We start from the raw sequence: 18,805 nt of genomic DNA, 5'->3' as shown, positions 1-18,805 counted from the left end.
CCTACGCTTGTTTTTCAGATTAATGGCGTGCAGTTGAAAAACAGCTATTTTAATCGCTTAAACCATGATCGCGTTAACCAGACGCCAAAGACGTTTATCATGTAAATACAATATGTGAATGTAAGTGACTTTAAAATAAAATACATGTCACATCACATCGAAGTGTCTCTTATCTCAATTTTCATCTATAAACAACATCGGGAATTTCCTTTCCTCTGTGGGAGCTTTTACGTAGGTATACAAACCCTATCTACGCATATGGCTTGAGTCATTTGTGGAAGCGCAACCCACGAACTTTAGTGTAGCGTGCAACTCATAGAATCACTTGTTATTCTTGCTTATCTTCATATAACATCTCACTAGCCCTAAAGCCGTAAGAAATGCAATACAATGATGCGAGGCGTCATGATTTCAAAAGCGGGCACGGAACGAGTACTATGACGACCGAAACCGTGGTGATTTACTTTATCTAGCGGTTTCGAGGTCAGTCCTCCCGTACCGGTCTCAGTTCTGCCTACCCAGGACTTCTGGACTTACTCCGCGTTCTGAAAATATAGAGGCAGAGTTGTAACTACTGCTACCGAAATGCTTCAATTTCCCTGGTAACAGAGACCACGGAATTGCTATCTACTGTGATTGGCTTTTTTTATCCTGTTCCAACCCAGGACTTATGTGGTAGATAACCGTCATGTATTTCATAAGAAATAAGATTAGACTCCTTAGGAAATAAGAGATTATCTTGGAACCTTCATACTACTAGCGCCCTCTAGTAGAATGGCCAAGTACAAAATAAAAGTTTTGCTGAATGTTTATTTTTTAATCATTTATAAGTGGCAGTTTGATTATCTTCAATTCATCTCATCTTGTTCAGATTTAGTAATATAGATACTTTACCGAATAGGTCTCACTTGTATTGAAGTTTTACTGCCTTGTGTGTGAATTTCACTATTAGTACTAGTCAGGGGCTAGACTAGCATGTTTCATCATAATTTTTTTAATAGTTTGTTTACAGCCAACAGGTGGCACTGAGTTATTTCATTCTCATGTTTTGATTGGGTATGTAAGGTTCTGTTTTCTGTTTTTATGGTGTATTAGGACGCCATTTAGCTTAAATGGAATTTTATGTGTATATTGAAATTACTTTTTGTGTTACTTAAATATTTCCCTTTAATTCAATTTGTATATGTTCAGCATTCTTAGTTTGTTATAACTTCTAAGTATACTTATATTGAGCGGTAATTACAAAGCAATTTATAATTGTCTATCTACCTAAATTTAGTATAAATGTGAAAAAATCACTTTGTGATGATTAACACCAATATATGTACAAGTTGTTATAGTTCACATAAAGGGTACACAGCAACAGAGATCGACGCCGCTAATAATACAACAATAATCAAAAGTAATTGTAAACTTAAACTATTTATTTATCCTTTTACAAAATTTTACCTTTTTAATTATGAATTTACAATAATTTTTATGCATTCACGTCATCTGAACGTTTGCTGTATTTTCAATCACAGAAGGACTTAGCAGTCGACTCATATATAAAATTTGGACCCAGAAACAAACAGAATACAGTTGCTATATTATATTCTAGACGGCAAATCAAACACCCGTTGTCCCAGACCCACAGCTTTATTGACTCACCAGTGTTTCCATACAATAAATCATAACAATTCAGGTCAAACAAAACAACATGTGCCCAACTTAATATAAATAGGTTTAAAACTGTCTGGCGCGTCGTGTGAGGAGTCTCGGGGAACATAGTTCAGTCTGCCAGCGCAGGGCGCCAATAAATATCAACGTATGTACACGAGGCCACTCGCGACACTACTCCCCCTATATATGTATTTATAACTTTCATTAAAAATTTATAATTTATTCGTTATGTCCTATCTATGTAGGTCGACTAACACCGTTGGGCCGTGAATCCGAAACTGTAGTGTAGCGACCAGCGTCATGTAGTTGTGTCTATGTAACTAGATGGCGCAGGTCGACACTCGGTAATAACGAAGTGGGCACGGACAACTGCTGGTCGTCTCTAGCCACCTGGAACATGAGCTGAACGGTATTGCTATTTTCCAACATTTTGTACACTGTTTGACTGCTCTGCCAATGTCAACAACTCGAGATATGTACGATAACTCGATTGCTTTAAATATTTCGGCACACCACCCGCACTCACTGACGATGTTAGGTCCCACGTTCGACAGTGTGCAATGCTCTGAAATATACAATTACGACGTGAACCACATCGCCGTCATATCATACAGTAACATGAACAATTCTTTACAAATGTTGTTGCGTACACGCAACCGACTTATCAGAAGTCTCTACACGGAAGACCGCTCGGACTCGTACAAAAATAAAATCTAAACCAAAACTTATCTGTCCAAAGACAGTTTTACAAAATTGACGCAGAGTTTGTATTGTATTAGGTAGGATCCCCTCGGGATCACATGAGGCACAGAATGAGGAGCGACATTGCACGAGGTGGAGGCGGCGGGCTACTGCGAGGGGTACTGCGCCGACGGCATCGGCGACGCGTACATCAGCGGCTGCGGCCCGCCGCCCCAGCCGCCGCCCGCGCCCGCGCCGCCGCCGCCCGGCATGCTCATGCGGTAGCCGGCTGCAACACAACGCGCGCTCAGTACACACGAAACACACACCAACAAAATTGAGAGAAAAGCTTACATCTCAACAAATACTGCATAGTATATTTAATTTGTAGTGAAACCAATATCTCACTACCCTTTTGGATCAGAAAACAATTTCGTACGGTTACCAATCCAGTGAGTCTCGAATTCTCTTGAAATAACAAAATAGCGTTGGTTGCTAATATGGTAAGAGAGTCCAATAGTTATTATTAATTTGGCAAACTACCAGTTATTAATGTAGATATTCTTACCCAGCCTGATAACTAAGTAAATAGTTCAAAGCAGTATTTGTGCCAAAAAGACTTGTTTTAACATCACAATGGTTATAAGATCAATTTTTTATTACTGTTCATAAAACCAGATTTTTATACAGCTGGTGAAAGCAACTAAACACATGTTTTGAAATATAAATAAATTAGAGCTAATAACTTATGTAGCTCAAAGAAGGAAATTACTTTGGGAGTACACAAAGCAGCATTGAAATATGAAAAAGTAAAAAACAAAACCATAAAAATCCGTATGTTTAAGAATATTATGAATTCTTAAATTATGTAATGGTAAAATGAGAGAAATGTATGTTTGTATTGGAAACCGCGATCACTAGCCATAAAACGGTTGGTAATATTCTCCAGTTAACGCGCCAGTAGATAACAATAGAATTAAGGTACTGATAGCACAGCTGATAAGGATGTGCTGTTTGACAACATCGCTTACTTTTAACGGCAGTTCACTTTACCAGTCGCTAAAAAACTAAATTAAATGTAAATACTTTTTTTTTAATACATTTCAGGTCCCAAAAAAGTAATGCATAAAACTGTATCTCTTTTTTATAAAAACGCTTTTTATTATCGAAATGAGTAATTCGAAATGTCCACAATCAGAATTTATATTACGGTTACTGAATTATTAATAACATGTTATAGTAGGAAATTAACTGACTTTAGGTAATGGTTAAAGGAAAAACCTGTCACGATTAATTCTACTAATCTAAATTATGTAGTTCTAGTTATCTTTACATTCCAATATTTTCGTTTTTATTCAAACTTTATGTTATGTATGAACATAATAAAAACTTGGGTGTTAAAAAAACATATATTAAAGAGATATACCTGCCGCCGCAGCCTGCGGGTTGCTATATGCTGTGGCGTACTGCTGATAATAGCCGGGCGCCATATATCCTTGTAACGTAGGGTAGCCCTGGAATGATACAAACATACATTAGTAATCGGCTATAACAATGACATGAAGCAAAAGCATTTAAAAATAAATAATGCAAACAAAAAGTGGTTTGAGTGTAAATGTTTATTTGTGCACTGAGCTTAATTAGAAATAGGTTTCAAAATACTTCCAATAGTGTGTAGTTTTATGAATAACTTAATATTATGTATATCTTAAAAATACTGTTATTCATATTTATAAATACCTATGCATGGGAACTGGAAAGTAAAGAACAAGATTTCTATATTTTAGTTAACTAGGAGTGACGCAATCTGGGAAGAGTTATTTTGTTCGTTTTGGTAAGGCTATGTAAAACCGTGATAACATTGATTCGGTACATAATAACACGTTATGTCAAATATTCGGTAAAAGTCGGCTTTTACCGCCTACTTCCGTCAGAACAGGGATAAAGTTAAGTTTCCAACATCCACCAATATTTGTCGATGAAGAAATATTATTTATATTTCATATTTGTCAAATTGAAAACTGACTCCGTTTTTTTAGGAATTATACTACAAGCTTTATACCAAAAACATTTGCTTTAAATGCATATTAAAATTCGACTTGGTTTGTTTCTTATATTCGAAAACTAGCTAAATGCTCCTAAACATTCACACATAAATTACGAAAATCAGTTAAAGAAACTGTCAGCTGTAAGACTTGGTTACAAATAGAAACCTTAAAAAAATTGATGCATAAATCGAACTAAAAACTATGCGAAAACATTTTATATCTTTTTTTATTTGTGAGAAACAATTTAATTTGAATTTTCCGCTTAATCTACAACAACAAATTTTCAATACCATGCAGGCCGTCTACAGCATAAATGTAACTCTCACAAAACGTCGCATTTTAAATTCAATAGCCACCTTCACGGCTGAGCGTAAAACTTTCAATGAACGCATTTGCATATTTCACGTGTTTGCTTCGTGATGTTAACTGTTACTGTATTTCAGATCTCCAAACGATTGTTTCAACTTGCTTTTGTAGTAACCACCTGTTGCGGGCTAAATGGACCAAATGTTTGTAACAACTTGTTATAAGTTATACCATTTTTATTATAAAATAACATCAGTTTTACTAATCTTGTAGTTTATTGACGTTATAACAAATCTTTACAAAAAATATAAACTGAAAGATGATGAACGTTCAATGTTAAAATATTGATACGATAAATAAAAACAATTCACTTTTTACAACTTCTACATTTAAACCACTTTTAACGATGTGATATAAAATTCCTAAGCTCGCCTTTACATTAACATAAATTGATATTCCCATATAGCAACGGAAACACTGTTAATTGTTGATTTACAGTTAAACGGAAAGTTTTCGTCTAGACAACATAATGAGAATATTTATGCATGTTAACTATGAAACCCATTTCGGTTAACGAATCGTAGACTTTTTTGATATAAAGAGATTTCCTACGAAAACAAACTATATCTTGCTTGAGGAAAAGTGATAAGATATTTTATAAGTACGAATAACTTTTTTTTTTTTAAGTGAAATGAAAACAGACAGATTTTTTGTATGTGTGGACTCGTTTACAAACACCGGTCACGCACAATCCCAGACACAGAATGTCTGTCTGTTGATATTTAATTTTGTGTGGCGTGCAGTAATGGAACCCGCGACCACTGCAGTGCGCCAATCGTGCGGCCGTTATCGCGTGTTTCAGATTGTATATCTAAATAATAATGACTAAATCTGAAGTCTTATATCGCAACTGAATGACAATAAAGACAATTATTCCTTTTAAACGATCTTTTAAACAGTTTATGAGTCTTATTTAACTCGTTGTAAGTTTTTTATTGACAAGAAGAGTCATTTGAAGATCGCTTTTGTTATTCAAGTTGTATATTAAGCATCCTTGTTATATTTTTCGATTAAAATTAGGTTACATGAACTTAGTTAATACTTTACTTTGCCAACTATCTAACTGTTGGCACGTGGTTGCAAAAAGAAAACAATTTATCGACCCGACACGATTTGAGTCTTAAGTATTATGCATCAAATAAGTTGTACTAATGATAAACAAACTTATCTTTCTTATTAATCGGCTTAATGTCGAATTGACGGATTTATGAAGGACAATTTCTACTTCCTGGTCTTAAAAATCACTACACTGCAAAAATCGTTGTGCATACAGAACTCAATTAGTCAGAAACAATTTTAGAAAATCGTAAGATATTTGATTGGTGAAAAAACCGCAATAAATTACTTTATCATTTGATTTACAAACAAGCGAAAGATTAAAATTGTTATGAAAAATTGGAAAGACATTGAAGCAACCATTATTATGTTCAACTATAAAATATTTACAAGGCTACTACTACACATTACAGATAATTACGTCACGATGAGTGCTACACAAACATTACTTGAAAACGCATGCTGACAACTAATGCCCTAAATACAACACACCAATGATAGTTAAAATTGATATCCTACCTGATTCTGGATGCGGAACAAGAAAAAAATACATTTATTGTCACATCTTAACAACAAGAGAATGATTAAGAGGTTAGTTGTAGGCATAGATTTACCACAAGTAGGTCAAGTTACATTTTATCTTTCATGAGACGGCGCCTGCTCGCGCGCCGACGTGTTTCCATGTCGCTAGTGGAACTTGGCACTATCTTAGTGAAAGACGTGTCACAAGTAACTTTTTGAATGTAAACATAACAAACGCCATACTGATCAACCATGTCTGCATTAGTGTTAATGATGAATAATAATAATTTAAGTTATTAATATTAAGTTACTATAGAAAAAGGATAAAAAGATATATTTTCATTTACCTGAGCATACCAATATCCCATTCCTTGTTGGTACGGGTAAGGGTACTGCGTTTGCGCACCCATCGCTGGCGGCGCTGCCGTCGCGTTGTTCGTACTCTGTAATTAACAATTATTTATATTAAACAAACATTTAACCATTTCAATAATCACAGTACAAAACATCCTATATTGCGTGAGGTGACTTCTGATGACTCAAAAATTAACTACATGAATGGTCCTAATTTAAAGTAATCGGTCTTACAAGAATTCAGTAACCTTTGAACGAGATGAGAGACTAATGAACATTAACATTACGAATTGTAAAAAAATTATGTTACATTTTAGCTAATTTAGAACAGGTTATAATGTGTGGTAAAAGTAATGTAAAAATGTAATGGTATAAGTAAAATAGGTCCCTTATTGTAATGAGCTCATTAAACAAATGTGACCTAGATATATCTTTATCATAGTTTTTCATGAGTATAATAAACATACTGAGTAGAGATATTGAGTAGATATCTTGATTTTAAGCATTTAATAGTGTTATTGTCATTTAGCACATTTGGAAAGTCTGGACCAGGTCGGTATAAATACAAATAAGAATTCCCGTTTCCGTAAATGGTGTATCTACAGAAAACAGAATAAACATTATTTTTTGCACAAAATTAATTATTTCTTAGAAGTTTAGTTTTAAAAATAAAGCAATAATTATTTGTAGACAAAAATCTAACTACCCTGAGCTAGATTTTTATCATGATCCTATGAAACTTCCTTAAGTAACCTACAATAGTTCTTTCAGGATACCATCTAACTTGTGGTATGAATATTGACAAGTTAAACGCAAGATGAATCAGATTTCTAAGAAGCAAATGGCCAGTGCCACAATAACATCTGATGTAGCTTAGCCTAGCTTTTAAAGTTGCTAGTATTTATTAGTCTTCAGGAAAATATAAATGAATCGAGTATTCATTATTCAAGCTGGATATTTTATACACATGAGTATTGCACAAAACCAAAACCTTTGTTGCATTTGAAACAACAAGTGTCATGTCTCAACCACAGCTGTTGTTTCATTTAATGCCAATTAATTGCTTTGTGTATGAGAAAGTCTGTTTAAGGAAAGCAACTATAAGTGCATAGATTTTAAGTAGCTTTTCCATTGTTATTCAAGAATTAACCAAGGGTGACTTTGCAGTTTTAATTTGAAATAATAGGCTTTATGCTTTCAGGGTACAACAATAATCGTTTGTATTAGAAATAATTATCAGTATAGAGCTACTTGTTTTTGATTGTCATGATATAACCTATAAAATATTCTTAAAATCTATGCAATCAACAGGTTATTATTATTGTACACTATAAAACTGGTCCTAGATCTGATTTACATACACCAGAGGAAAAGATGGCACCATAATTTATATTTATGCTAAATGACACACAACATTCAAAAGAGGTTGCATTCTAATTTTCATAAATGTAATTTCTATTAAAAAACTTGGGTTTTAATATGACATTCATTGGAATTAAATTATTTTATAAGTACATGATTTATGTAATCCATTTTTATGTTGATAATGTAAATTACTTTCTATTTTAGGGATTGGTTATTAAATCAATAATACAGTGGCAATGACATAAATAATAATGTAAGTTGATTCTATCTTACCAAGACAATTCATACTTGGACAAATATTGAACAAATAATACATACCAATTATTCTTTATATGTAATTACCAAATATTACTATCTCTGGCTCTTAACGATAGTGATATAAGATTTATAGTAACATTAAAGAAACTAGATGACGGAATGATTTCTACTTTTAAAATTATTTTCAATATTTTGGATGCTTAAAAAAGTCAGAGTCCAATAAGTTTCTGCTATGATACACATTTGTTGTTTTGGTAACCTTGAAACAAATATTAACTAAAATTTGTTTTGCTTAAACTACTATTACCATTATTTATCCATTTACTTACCAAGAAGTGCCAAAAACATTATTACAGAATGTTCGAAAACACACTTCTATTACATTCATAAGTTTTAATGATAATACTGCTTGAACCAGCCAGTAACAATATCTAAAATTCTCTATGCCTTCTCCGATTTAAGTCTCTTAATATTATAGACAAGTAAATGACCCAGTAGCAACCTGAAAGAGGGCATTATTTACCTGATGGGTGGAATACAAACCTGACTGTCACCGCCTCCGTTCTCTTTTCCCCAGAAACATTTGACTATGTGCCCACTAATTTCTGTGTTGTGTGTCGCTTCAATAGCATGTGCTGCTGCTTCCTTAGTTGTAAACCTAATGAAGGCATAACCTTTATCCCTGAACACTCGGATATCCTGTATCTGGCCAAACTGTGAGAATGTGGTCTGCATCAACTCTTCAGTAATAACATTGCTAGTGAATCCCCCACAGTATACCGTCGTGTTCGTTGGTGAGCTCTGATTGTACACCTCGTCGAATGTCGGCTGTTTCGCTCGCTTGCTGCTCGGTGCACCTTCATTGGGCTTTGACGGCGGCTTGCGTGTCGACCAGTTCGTACGTATGGAGCGCGAGCCCAACCATTGCCCGTTCATTGCCTGTATAGCAGCCTCCGCATCAGCCTTCTTTACGAAGGACACGAAAGCGTACCCTTTAGATTTGAGCGTTTGTGGGTCGCGGACTATCCGACAATTCGAAATTTCACCGAATGGCGCAAATGCCTCTCGCAATATGTGCGTTTCAATTTCTGGTGATAAATCACCCACAAATATGTGATGATGGTTGCTGGTATCAGTCTTCGGCTGATTGCCAGGACTCGTAGCCCAGTTAACCTTCATTTCCTTGTCGAGGACCACTCGCTTGTTCATGGCGGCCAGAGCTGTAGCTGCCGCCGTGTGACTTGTAAACTCAAGAAAGGCATAGGGATCATTACCAGGCTCGCGGATTATCTTACAACCTTTTACTTCGCCTATTTGTCCGAACAACGTACATATGAATACTTCTGTAACACTCGCGTCCAAATTACCGACGTAGAGAGTTTTAGGATGGCTTTCGTCGCCCATATTAGCTTATATCGTAATCTAGCGATTACTTAATTACGACTATGAACACTAATATTGAAAATAAGCGTTAATCAACGTGTTATTTCATCACATAAAACATTGGATGACGGATAAAAGAAGGAAAAATGTCGCAAACAGCGCCTAGAACTTCTCGAAAGACGTTGCTGTTGACTCGTGAAACGTTCACTTTTCGGAAACAAACGCATCTATAGACGAATTTCCGGTGGAATTGATTTGAAAAGTAGGCGGGAAAAAACTTTTGTCGTGGATTTTGAACTTATATCTAAACATAATTAATTCCGATGTAATAAATACTATATCATACAGGACTAGCAAGATTATTTTCTATTTTACAAACAATATAAACTTAAAAAGGGAATGTGCATTTCAAAGTCATAAACAATATAAACTATTGTTCATAGATTTTATGCAAAACTTTTCCGGAAACGAGTGTCAATTTAAAGTCTATGACTCATCCAAAAGTATGCTCTCAATTACATTACAGACTATTTTTCTATTGGTTGTCAACCTACTTCGCTGCTTTCAGCCAATCGTAGTAAGTATAGTGTTGGTTTACCGAGAAAGAATTTTATCATAGACAATCAAAATAATCGAAAAGTTTTTAATTCTACAATGTAAACAATTTTGTTTTGATATATAATTGTTGAAAGTACAAAATTTGACATTTTTGTTTTACGATATCTTGGCAGAAAAAATAATTAAAATACAGTTTAAGAAGTTTTAACAGGTGTTTGAGTCATGTTTTAATGTTTATTTTAAACTTTTAATCATGTCACTAGTCATAGTTTAAAATGTTGAATGTTTTATTTAAATAGATCAACTTTAAATTGCCATCAACTTTTTCTATTTACTGCACCTTGTCAAAATCCTTTATTTAGAGAATTTTTTCAAAGTATGTACAATTATAATATTTCTTTTGGATCTTTACAGCTACAAATTGTAAATAAAATTCTGAAATATTTACAAACTGATCCATTGATGATAAATCGCCTACATTACTATCGGCTGGCAGTAGGCCCAAAATGCTAATGATGGCACAGGCAGATGCTGCGTTCTTGGATGAAAAAGCTAAGACAATGCCAGTCTTTGGGTCAAGCGAAGTGCGATGTTTTACAAGACCTATCAGTATGACAATCGATCTTAAAGTTTGAATTCCAAACTGCTCAAACTAGTATCTCAGCCGTTTGAGATTAGAGGATCTGAGCAACAGTAAAGATAGAAGAATTATGAAAGTGGGAAGACGTCCAAGACTAATAAGTTGCAATTTTCTATATAGCTGGTACGCCAAAAGTTACTAAAGTTCGTCGGATAAAATGTCATTGATGATTGAACAACAAGCGCTGGGGCTGATGGATATTGATTTACCTCCGATCAATATTTCACAACGGTCCTAGTAATATTAACGTTGGCAAGAAACTTTTATAGCTGGTAACAATATTTTTTTTTGACAGTTCATCGACAAGTTCAAGTTGAGTTGTCGCACGATGTAAAGTTTAGTTTAATTTAAAAATCATAATTAAAGTTTATGTAAATTACATCGATTGCATTACTAGCCACTAAACACAATTTAATATAATAGTTCTTTAAAAATATAACATTAAAAGTTAACCGAGCGAGGTTAGAACCGCTTGTCAAGTACACGTATGCAGCTATGTTACTTACGTTCAGTTTTTGTGATTTTTGAGTGAAATGACGTGAAAAGAACCCTTAGAAAACACAGGAATAAAAATGTTGCCCCTTACGCAAAAGGACACTAGGGTTCCGCGTGGAACCCTTGGTGGAATACGTGAAAAGCTACAAAACTGGATGAGACTAATTTATTCTGATAAGAATTCGAGGAATTTATTTATGTTCCTTATACTAAACTTATCCTTTGCTTTTGTCGAGTTATTTTATGGTATATGGACAAATAGTTTAGGTAAGTTAACTGAAAACAATATATTTACGATTTCTATTGTTTCTTTCTGATAACGTTGTTTCTAACATATTGCAAAACATACGTCGCTAAATATCTGTTTTTTTTTGTTTATAGGTCTAATTTCGGATGCATTCCACATGTTCTTTGACTGTACGGGGTTAGTGGCGGGGCTGGCTGCGTCGCTAGTGTCCAAATGGCGCGCAAACGAACGATACTCATACGGATACGCGAGAGCTGAAGTCCTGGCCGGATTTGTTAATGGACTGTTCTTATTATTTATTGCATTTTTCATCATGAGCGAGGCTGTAGAAAGGGCTATTGAGCCTCCAGAGGTAAATACTTCTTTGATGCCTTAACTCTATGCTTCTAAACTTAATGCTAATGTTTATTTGATGGAATTATTTTCATTTCTGCTATCAGTCATTTAGGGCCAACGTAACATAGAGAGAGGTCTTGAAGTGAGGTAGAAATATGTGAATATGGATCAACTTAATATACAGACGGGAAAAGTTAATACTTACATACCACCCAATAAATAATAACCAATCTGTGTAATAACTATATCTACAATGAATATCTCAAAAGACATGCAATAAATGTAGTGACTGGACCCTACAGCCGCTAATCACCAAGTTCCAACATGACATAACATATTTTTGGCTTTTCAGTCTCAATTGAAAAATTAATATTACATTGTTCTGTTCCAAAAACTGCACACATATTAGGGTAAACAGTGATATGACAAAAAAGTAATTTGCAAATATAGTGAAGTTTTACAGTGTACAAATCTTATGAAAGTAGGTGCAATTATAACAGAAAATTTATAATTTAAGGACTTCATTTGGTAAAGATTGCATTGTGTTCATGGCTTTAATTTTTGCCATGCAAACAACATCTTCTATTATTTTAATTAGATTTGACTGCACTTAACAACTACACAAATTGAAAAGAATTACTTGGTCCAAATTATATTTCAATACTTTCACATATTTCCTTGTAAAGTTGATAAGATCATAAACATTGACTACAATATGCAATCTTATTGCTATTCCCATAAGGTCCTATATGAATGTAACAGTCAAATGTCTATTTAAACTATCAGTGGAACAAATCGGCTTTATGGTCCCATTGACTTGAAGCAAAACAGTAAATCTATGAAAATATTCTTTCAAAAACAATTACTTATGCTGTGAAGTAATGACCTTTGAAAGCGAAAGAGTTATTTTATAATTTACACAGTTACAAGTATCAAAAACTCTTGTAGGTAATGACTAAGCTTCATGACAATACGGAAACCGATATTTACATCTCTTTGCTACGGAAATGGAGCAAAGAATGTTTCGCCATGATAGTCCAAGGGTTTCTTGTTGTTACTAACTGCTGCAAAATTTGCCGAGCCATTTTTTTTGTCCCTCTATATCTTCAAACTTGCACTGACACTGCCTAGATACAGACCAATCGTTTCTACTTACCTACGAAAACACAATCATACCTTAAATCAATACAAAATCAATCTAGGCCGTATGGATGTGAAGTGGTTCCTTGGGTTCGAAAGTTGTGCTGGGAGTGGTGGAAGGAGGATGTACTTTTGAAGCAACCATCAACTGAAGAATCTAAGGTTTTGAATGGCCTTACGAAAATTTGCCTAAGAGAGAGGTTTGAAAGAATGGGGAACTATGTGTAAATGAAGTAGTTAAAATGAAAGCACCCATGGGGCTGGCATAGTCACCTTCAGTGTACTGAAGCCTCGTCTACAATAGATTAAAAAAAAAAACAATCACAGATGCATTATTTACTTAAGCTGCAATAACTTTCACTCAACAACATTGTACAATCTATTTTCGACACCAGGCTCTTTAACTTAGTGTCGAAATTGCATTGCCAAACGTTTTGGTACATTTAGCTGGCACGTAATTTATAAGTATTTCTTACTTTGTATTGTTACCGTAAATACCTTGGGGTTGCGGCTGTACAAGTGGGCCCATTGAATCTATTGTGTCGAGTATATGACTCAATTCATGAAATAAAGGAATATGTGCTTTATGTTGAGTAGTTAAGGTCTTTTGTAAGATTTTCGTTTCTCAGATATCTCTCTTTTTTTATTTAGTTCGTTTTGTATATTCTTTGGAATGACCGTGACAACTTCAAGAGCTGTAATTTATGTGGATTTTGGCATTTTCTTTCTTTATTTCTACTATTTATAAACCCACCAATGACACTTGAGTTAGATTTAAGCTTCCGAAAAAAAAAACTTTGGATTCATTCTTAAAAATATTTATATTCAACTATCTATCCCGGCGAACTACGTACCGCCTAACAGTTGATGTACAAGTTTTCCATGTTTTAATGCTACTACGAATTTTTCAAGACTAAAAACTCTCGGTTTTGACGTTAGGTTCTCAAAGGGTAAAACGGAAGCCCATTACTAAGGCTCCGCTCTCTGTCCATCCGTCCGTCACCAGGCTATATCGCACGAACCGTTAGTGAAGCGTCTAAATTAAATCATCTAAATTTGGCTCAATTACAACAACAAGTAATAAAAATAGCGATTAAGGTTTAAGGAACAATTATAAATATGTCATTATGTGTTCACTGTTTCGTCCAACAGTAGCCTTTTTGTACGAAACCTTCAGGGTCGGATTCCTGCTCGCAATTGACCGGTTTTTATTCTCTATTATTTTGCTATAACAGGAATACATTTTTGGAAGAACAGCAGTCCTAAATCGCCCACATTTCTCACTCACGATTCTTTATAGCCAGAGTATGAGTGCGTAATTTCTGTAAGCGCACCGATTTTACCAACGCTTATTTTGTGAAGGCTGTTCTTTATTTAGAAACATTCAGAGGGGAGAGTAGATACTATATGACTAAGTATATATCTTAACACATTTTCAGACTTCAGTCTTCATGTTTTGCTCAATCACAAAGTAGTGTAAAGATACAAAAGGCTGGATATGGCCTTGTGCATATTCAATTCTCATTTCGCTTATAAATTAAATTTATTTACTTCATTATATTTGACAGCTGTGGTTTCTTCTTTAATAAACAGTGTTTTAAATGTAGCCAAATTCATATCCATTTATTTTCATTTTTGGATTCGATTTAATTGGATATATTTTTCTATCACAGAATCGTTCATTACGATAGTATTATTGGTTGATTGGAAATTATCTTGTACTTAAAACTGGCAATCATGAAACAGCTGTTAAAATGAAACTAATATTAAAGATTGGGGTCAATGTGTTTTTAATCATCGTAGCGTAAATTTGATGCGGGTTTAATCAATTTCTCGTGCTCCGATAGTATTCATTCATTTTTTTGTTCGCTATCTCGCGTAATATTTTGAAGTTTACATGTACCCAATTTATTGCTTTGAAAAACACTTAACGAGACTTCTATGTATTACCTAATATTACAGAAAATTTGAAAATTCAGTCAAATCAACGAAAATCTGCTTAGTTATGAGTATTATTTAATTTTAGGATAGTTTTCAATAACATCGTGGCTATCAATTTATTGAAAAAACGGGCAAAGTGCGAATCGGACTCTCTTCACTGAGGGTTCTAAACTAATTGACCAAAGACAAAACGAAGAAAACAAACGACGTTGGGTGACAAAGTACCCAACTCAAAATATTATGACCACAACAACCGTTGCCTCAAATCAATTTTATTTTTAGTTGTAATAGCGACACTCGGAAAACATAATCTGGGAAAATTTTAACTGTGTGGCTGTCAAGGTGCATGAAATACGATAACTTAATTGTTACAACAAAATAATAAATGTGTTACGTCTTTTTTAACGACAGCGCATTCATGTTGACAATGTCCCGGAAGAGAATGTTGCAACAATATTTACCTACATTGTCATCTAAATCTCACGTATTGTTTACATAAAGGGAATGGTCAATAACTCTACATGTACTTACTAAACTTTTTCTATATATTTTTCAAAATAATTTTTGATCTCTCATCTCACTCTCGATTTCAACATAAAAATCGTAAGCTCAGCAAAACCTTTTTCGACTAGGATCCTGATAAGCAAGTTCTTACTAAGACAGATAACTAGGTAGTGCATGTTACTCGATAAATTACACGAAGGAACACGTGTACACCTTTTGCAGCCTAACGTGAGACAGATAAGCCCTATCCTTTTATACTGGGCACGTGTATTATGACGTCACAAGTTAACGACGCCTGATTAGATGACAGTATTTAAAAGAAAAACACGTTCCATTTCCCCATGATGTAATATTTATCAGCGTTAGTTATCGATATGAATTAGGTAAATTATCAATTGTAAATTCTTGCAACTTTATTCTAAAGTAAAATCTTACCTTTCGTGTATGCGTGACTGAAAATAATATGGTGGATTTAGCAGTGTTTTAACTACCGTCGTTTATGGAAAACTTAAAGTATTTTATGAGAGGCAACTGGTGTTGCGACACACTATTTTGCATCGTTTTTATTATGGTACCCATTTGAATATGAGATTGATACAAAAAATACCTAAATAGGTGTGTCTTAATCCTATTTATCACTGCAATCTTAAGATTATATTTATTCAGGCTGTATCGGAAGACTTTATTACTGAAATACGTAAACAAACATAGATTATTCATGAAATATTTATCGTCGGCAAGATCTAGAGGTAGAGACTAAAGACGTGGCAGTTACGAATAATTTGAAATTGGAGTCCTAATCGCTAACAGGCTCTAATATTTATGGTTTCGAAGAAGTAATTAGGTCCCGGATGCGGCACCTGTTATGGTCGATAAATATAACTTGAAACTACTTTGTAGGTGTTACTTTTTTGTGAAATCGGCATGCTAGATTTCGATGAAGGTGTATAAATGAACAAATACTCAAATCTGTTTAATATTTTAATATACATTTAAATCTTAACAAATGTAGGAGTCTGTCTTGAGTTTTAGGCTTTGTTGTTAAAATTCCTAGGGTAAATAAATAGCAAGGTGAAAAGCCTTGACGACAATCTCCTTACCGTAAAATTATAATTAACATCATGAAGTATTTATTGGGTGGAGTAGAGAAATCTTACGAGCTAACTACAATATTAAATTATTGCCTTACGCTAAAATGATCACTAATAATTATTTAATTTTTGCAATAGCTACGCTCCTAACATACTTCCTACCCAAGGAATCGATTTACCATACTTATTTGTATTTGTGATAATTTTCAGGTGAAACACGAGCGGTTACTGTTGGTGTCTATACTAGGATTCTTAGTAAACATGGTAGGCATATACGCGTTCCACCACGGGCATGGTCACGGGCACGGCGGGCACGGACACTCGCACGGCGGCGGCGGGCACGGCCACTCCCACAACAACCACCATCACGGACACTCGCACGACGGGGAGCCCGAGGCCCCCACGGGCGCCGGCTCCGCCATCATGCGCGGCGTGTTCCTGCACGTGCTGGCCGACACGCTCGGCTCCGTCGGCGTCATCATCTCCGCCATCCTCATGCGCATGTTCGGCTGGATGCGGGCCGACCCCATCTGCTCCATGGCCATCGCGCTCCTCATAGCCGCGAGTGTCATACCTCTAGTGCGCGACTCCGCGGGAGTGCTCATGCAACGGACGCCAACCTCGCTCGAGCGCGCGTTACCTAACCTATACACGCGGGTGGTGGGCCTGGCCGGCGTGCACGCGGTGCACGAGCCGCACTTCTGGACTCTGTGCAGTGACGTGCACGTGGGCGCGCTCAAGATCGAGGTGGCGAAGGAGGTGGACCCTCGCTACGTCACGGAGCAGACGTCGCGGATCTTCCGGGAAGTGGGAGTCAAACATTTAACGGTACAACTCGACTACTACCCGCTCTGATGCGATTGCTTGATGTACACTCCACATGTCCACACAGTGGATTCATGTTTTGTATATAAGGAAAAATAAGTTAGATAAATGTACTGTGCAATTATGATTTCGTCGGAATGATGGTAGGTTCAATTTTTGTATGATTTAATATATTGTGATGAAGAAATTCTTCAATTTTATTTTTACTGGTACAATTCTATGGTAAAAAAGTAATGCCTGCAAAATTACCAGCTTGAAAAGTATTGGTTTAATGTATATTAGCATAAATTGTATGTTATAAAAAACAACAGTGTAGTATATTTTTTATAGTATTTTTATTTGTATTTCATTTTATTTGTATTCTAACATTCCAATTAATAAATCGATTTAGTAACTTCCCTAATTTCAAATAATTACTGAAAATGAAAATAATGACTGTTGCCTCGTACTAAATGATTACGAATTAAACAAGTTTAGCTAATTGATAGTTAATTTACAATTAAATTATTTTTGTGGTTTCTTATAATGTGTGATATACTCGTTCTAATTATTTTTAATTTAAAAAATAAGAGGAACGAACATAATGTGAGAAATGTTGCGTGGATATACAGGTACATAATGATCATGCTCTTTAATATAATATAGGTCATATTTAATCATTCATATATCGAACCATGACCCAAAATAGTGTAGTTAGAAAAAAATGCATTTAATTTTTACTAAAATTCCAATTTCAAATATTTAAATGTACTAGTTTACGCGCTAAGGGATGTGTCAAAGAAACTTTGGTGCATTATTTATATAAATAGTTAGTATAAAAAAAAATCACGCTGTTACATACTATGATACTATACTTCAGTTTCTTATCTAAAATATCTACTTTGCATCTTGTCTTTGAAACTTTTACCCTCGAATGACTTACCTTGTAATCTAGCGTGCCATTTTAAACCCGAAAACTGAGTATTATACATACTTTACATAATTCAAACTTTTGATAATATATTCATTCGTAAGTACAGTAATTCATATATTTAGTAGTACGATAGCTTCACGTTGTAAATCGAGAAAAGAACCTTTATATTATACCGTCTTCAAGGGTACTGGCAAAACTATTTTCAACTTCACGAATACCATTTTATATTCCATAGGGTACCTGAAGGTTTCTCCGGATCTTGATGGATATTTTATAGTATTTTGTATAGACGTGTAATAGAATTATAACTGATAAATTCTTTCTTGTGCCTGTTATCAGTGTAAGCTGGCGAAATCAATGTTTAGCAAGTGTGGTTAAGTCTTGTAAATACAGTCAGTCGTCTTTACTTAGTGGCTAGTT

At 34.7% G+C, this 18,805-nt stretch overlaps 2 protein-coding genes across 2 annotated transcripts; one reads left to right on the top strand and one right to left on the bottom strand.

Moving 5' to 3' along the window:
- Positions 1-1,409: 1,409 nt before the first annotated feature.
- On the bottom strand, positions 1,410-9,905 carry LOC113492485 (nucleolysin TIAR). Its single transcript, XM_026869956.1, has 4 exons — positions 8,856-9,905; positions 6,683-6,778; positions 3,770-3,857; positions 1,410-2,632 (listed from the first exon to the last, which is right to left on the bottom strand). The coding sequence occupies exons 1-4, from the start codon at positions 9,714-9,716 to the stop codon at positions 2,511-2,513; spliced, it is 1,167 nt and encodes a 388-aa protein (XP_026725757.1). The 5' UTR covers positions 9,717-9,905; the 3' UTR covers positions 1,410-2,510.
- Positions 9,906-11,167: 1,262 nt separating this feature from the next.
- LOC113492481 (zinc transporter 7) lies at positions 11,168-18,581 on the top strand. Its single transcript, XM_026869948.1, has 3 exons — positions 11,168-11,655; positions 11,770-11,987; positions 16,858-18,581. Exons 1-3 carry the CDS (start codon positions 11,466-11,468, stop codon positions 17,500-17,502), a joined length of 1,053 nt encoding a protein of 350 aa, XP_026725749.1. The 5' UTR covers positions 11,168-11,465; the 3' UTR covers positions 17,503-18,581.
- Positions 18,582-18,805: the final 224 nt, after the last annotated feature.

The sequence above is a fragment of the Trichoplusia ni genome, chromosome 4, assembly GCF_003590095.1.
Source record: "Trichoplusia ni isolate ovarian cell line Hi5 chromosome 4, tn1, whole genome shotgun sequence".
Taxonomy (NCBI): domain Eukaryota; kingdom Metazoa; phylum Arthropoda; class Insecta; order Lepidoptera; family Noctuidae; genus Trichoplusia; species Trichoplusia ni.
Note: the sequence above shows the minus strand (reverse complement) of the source record. Positions and strands in the feature narration are given on the sequence as shown.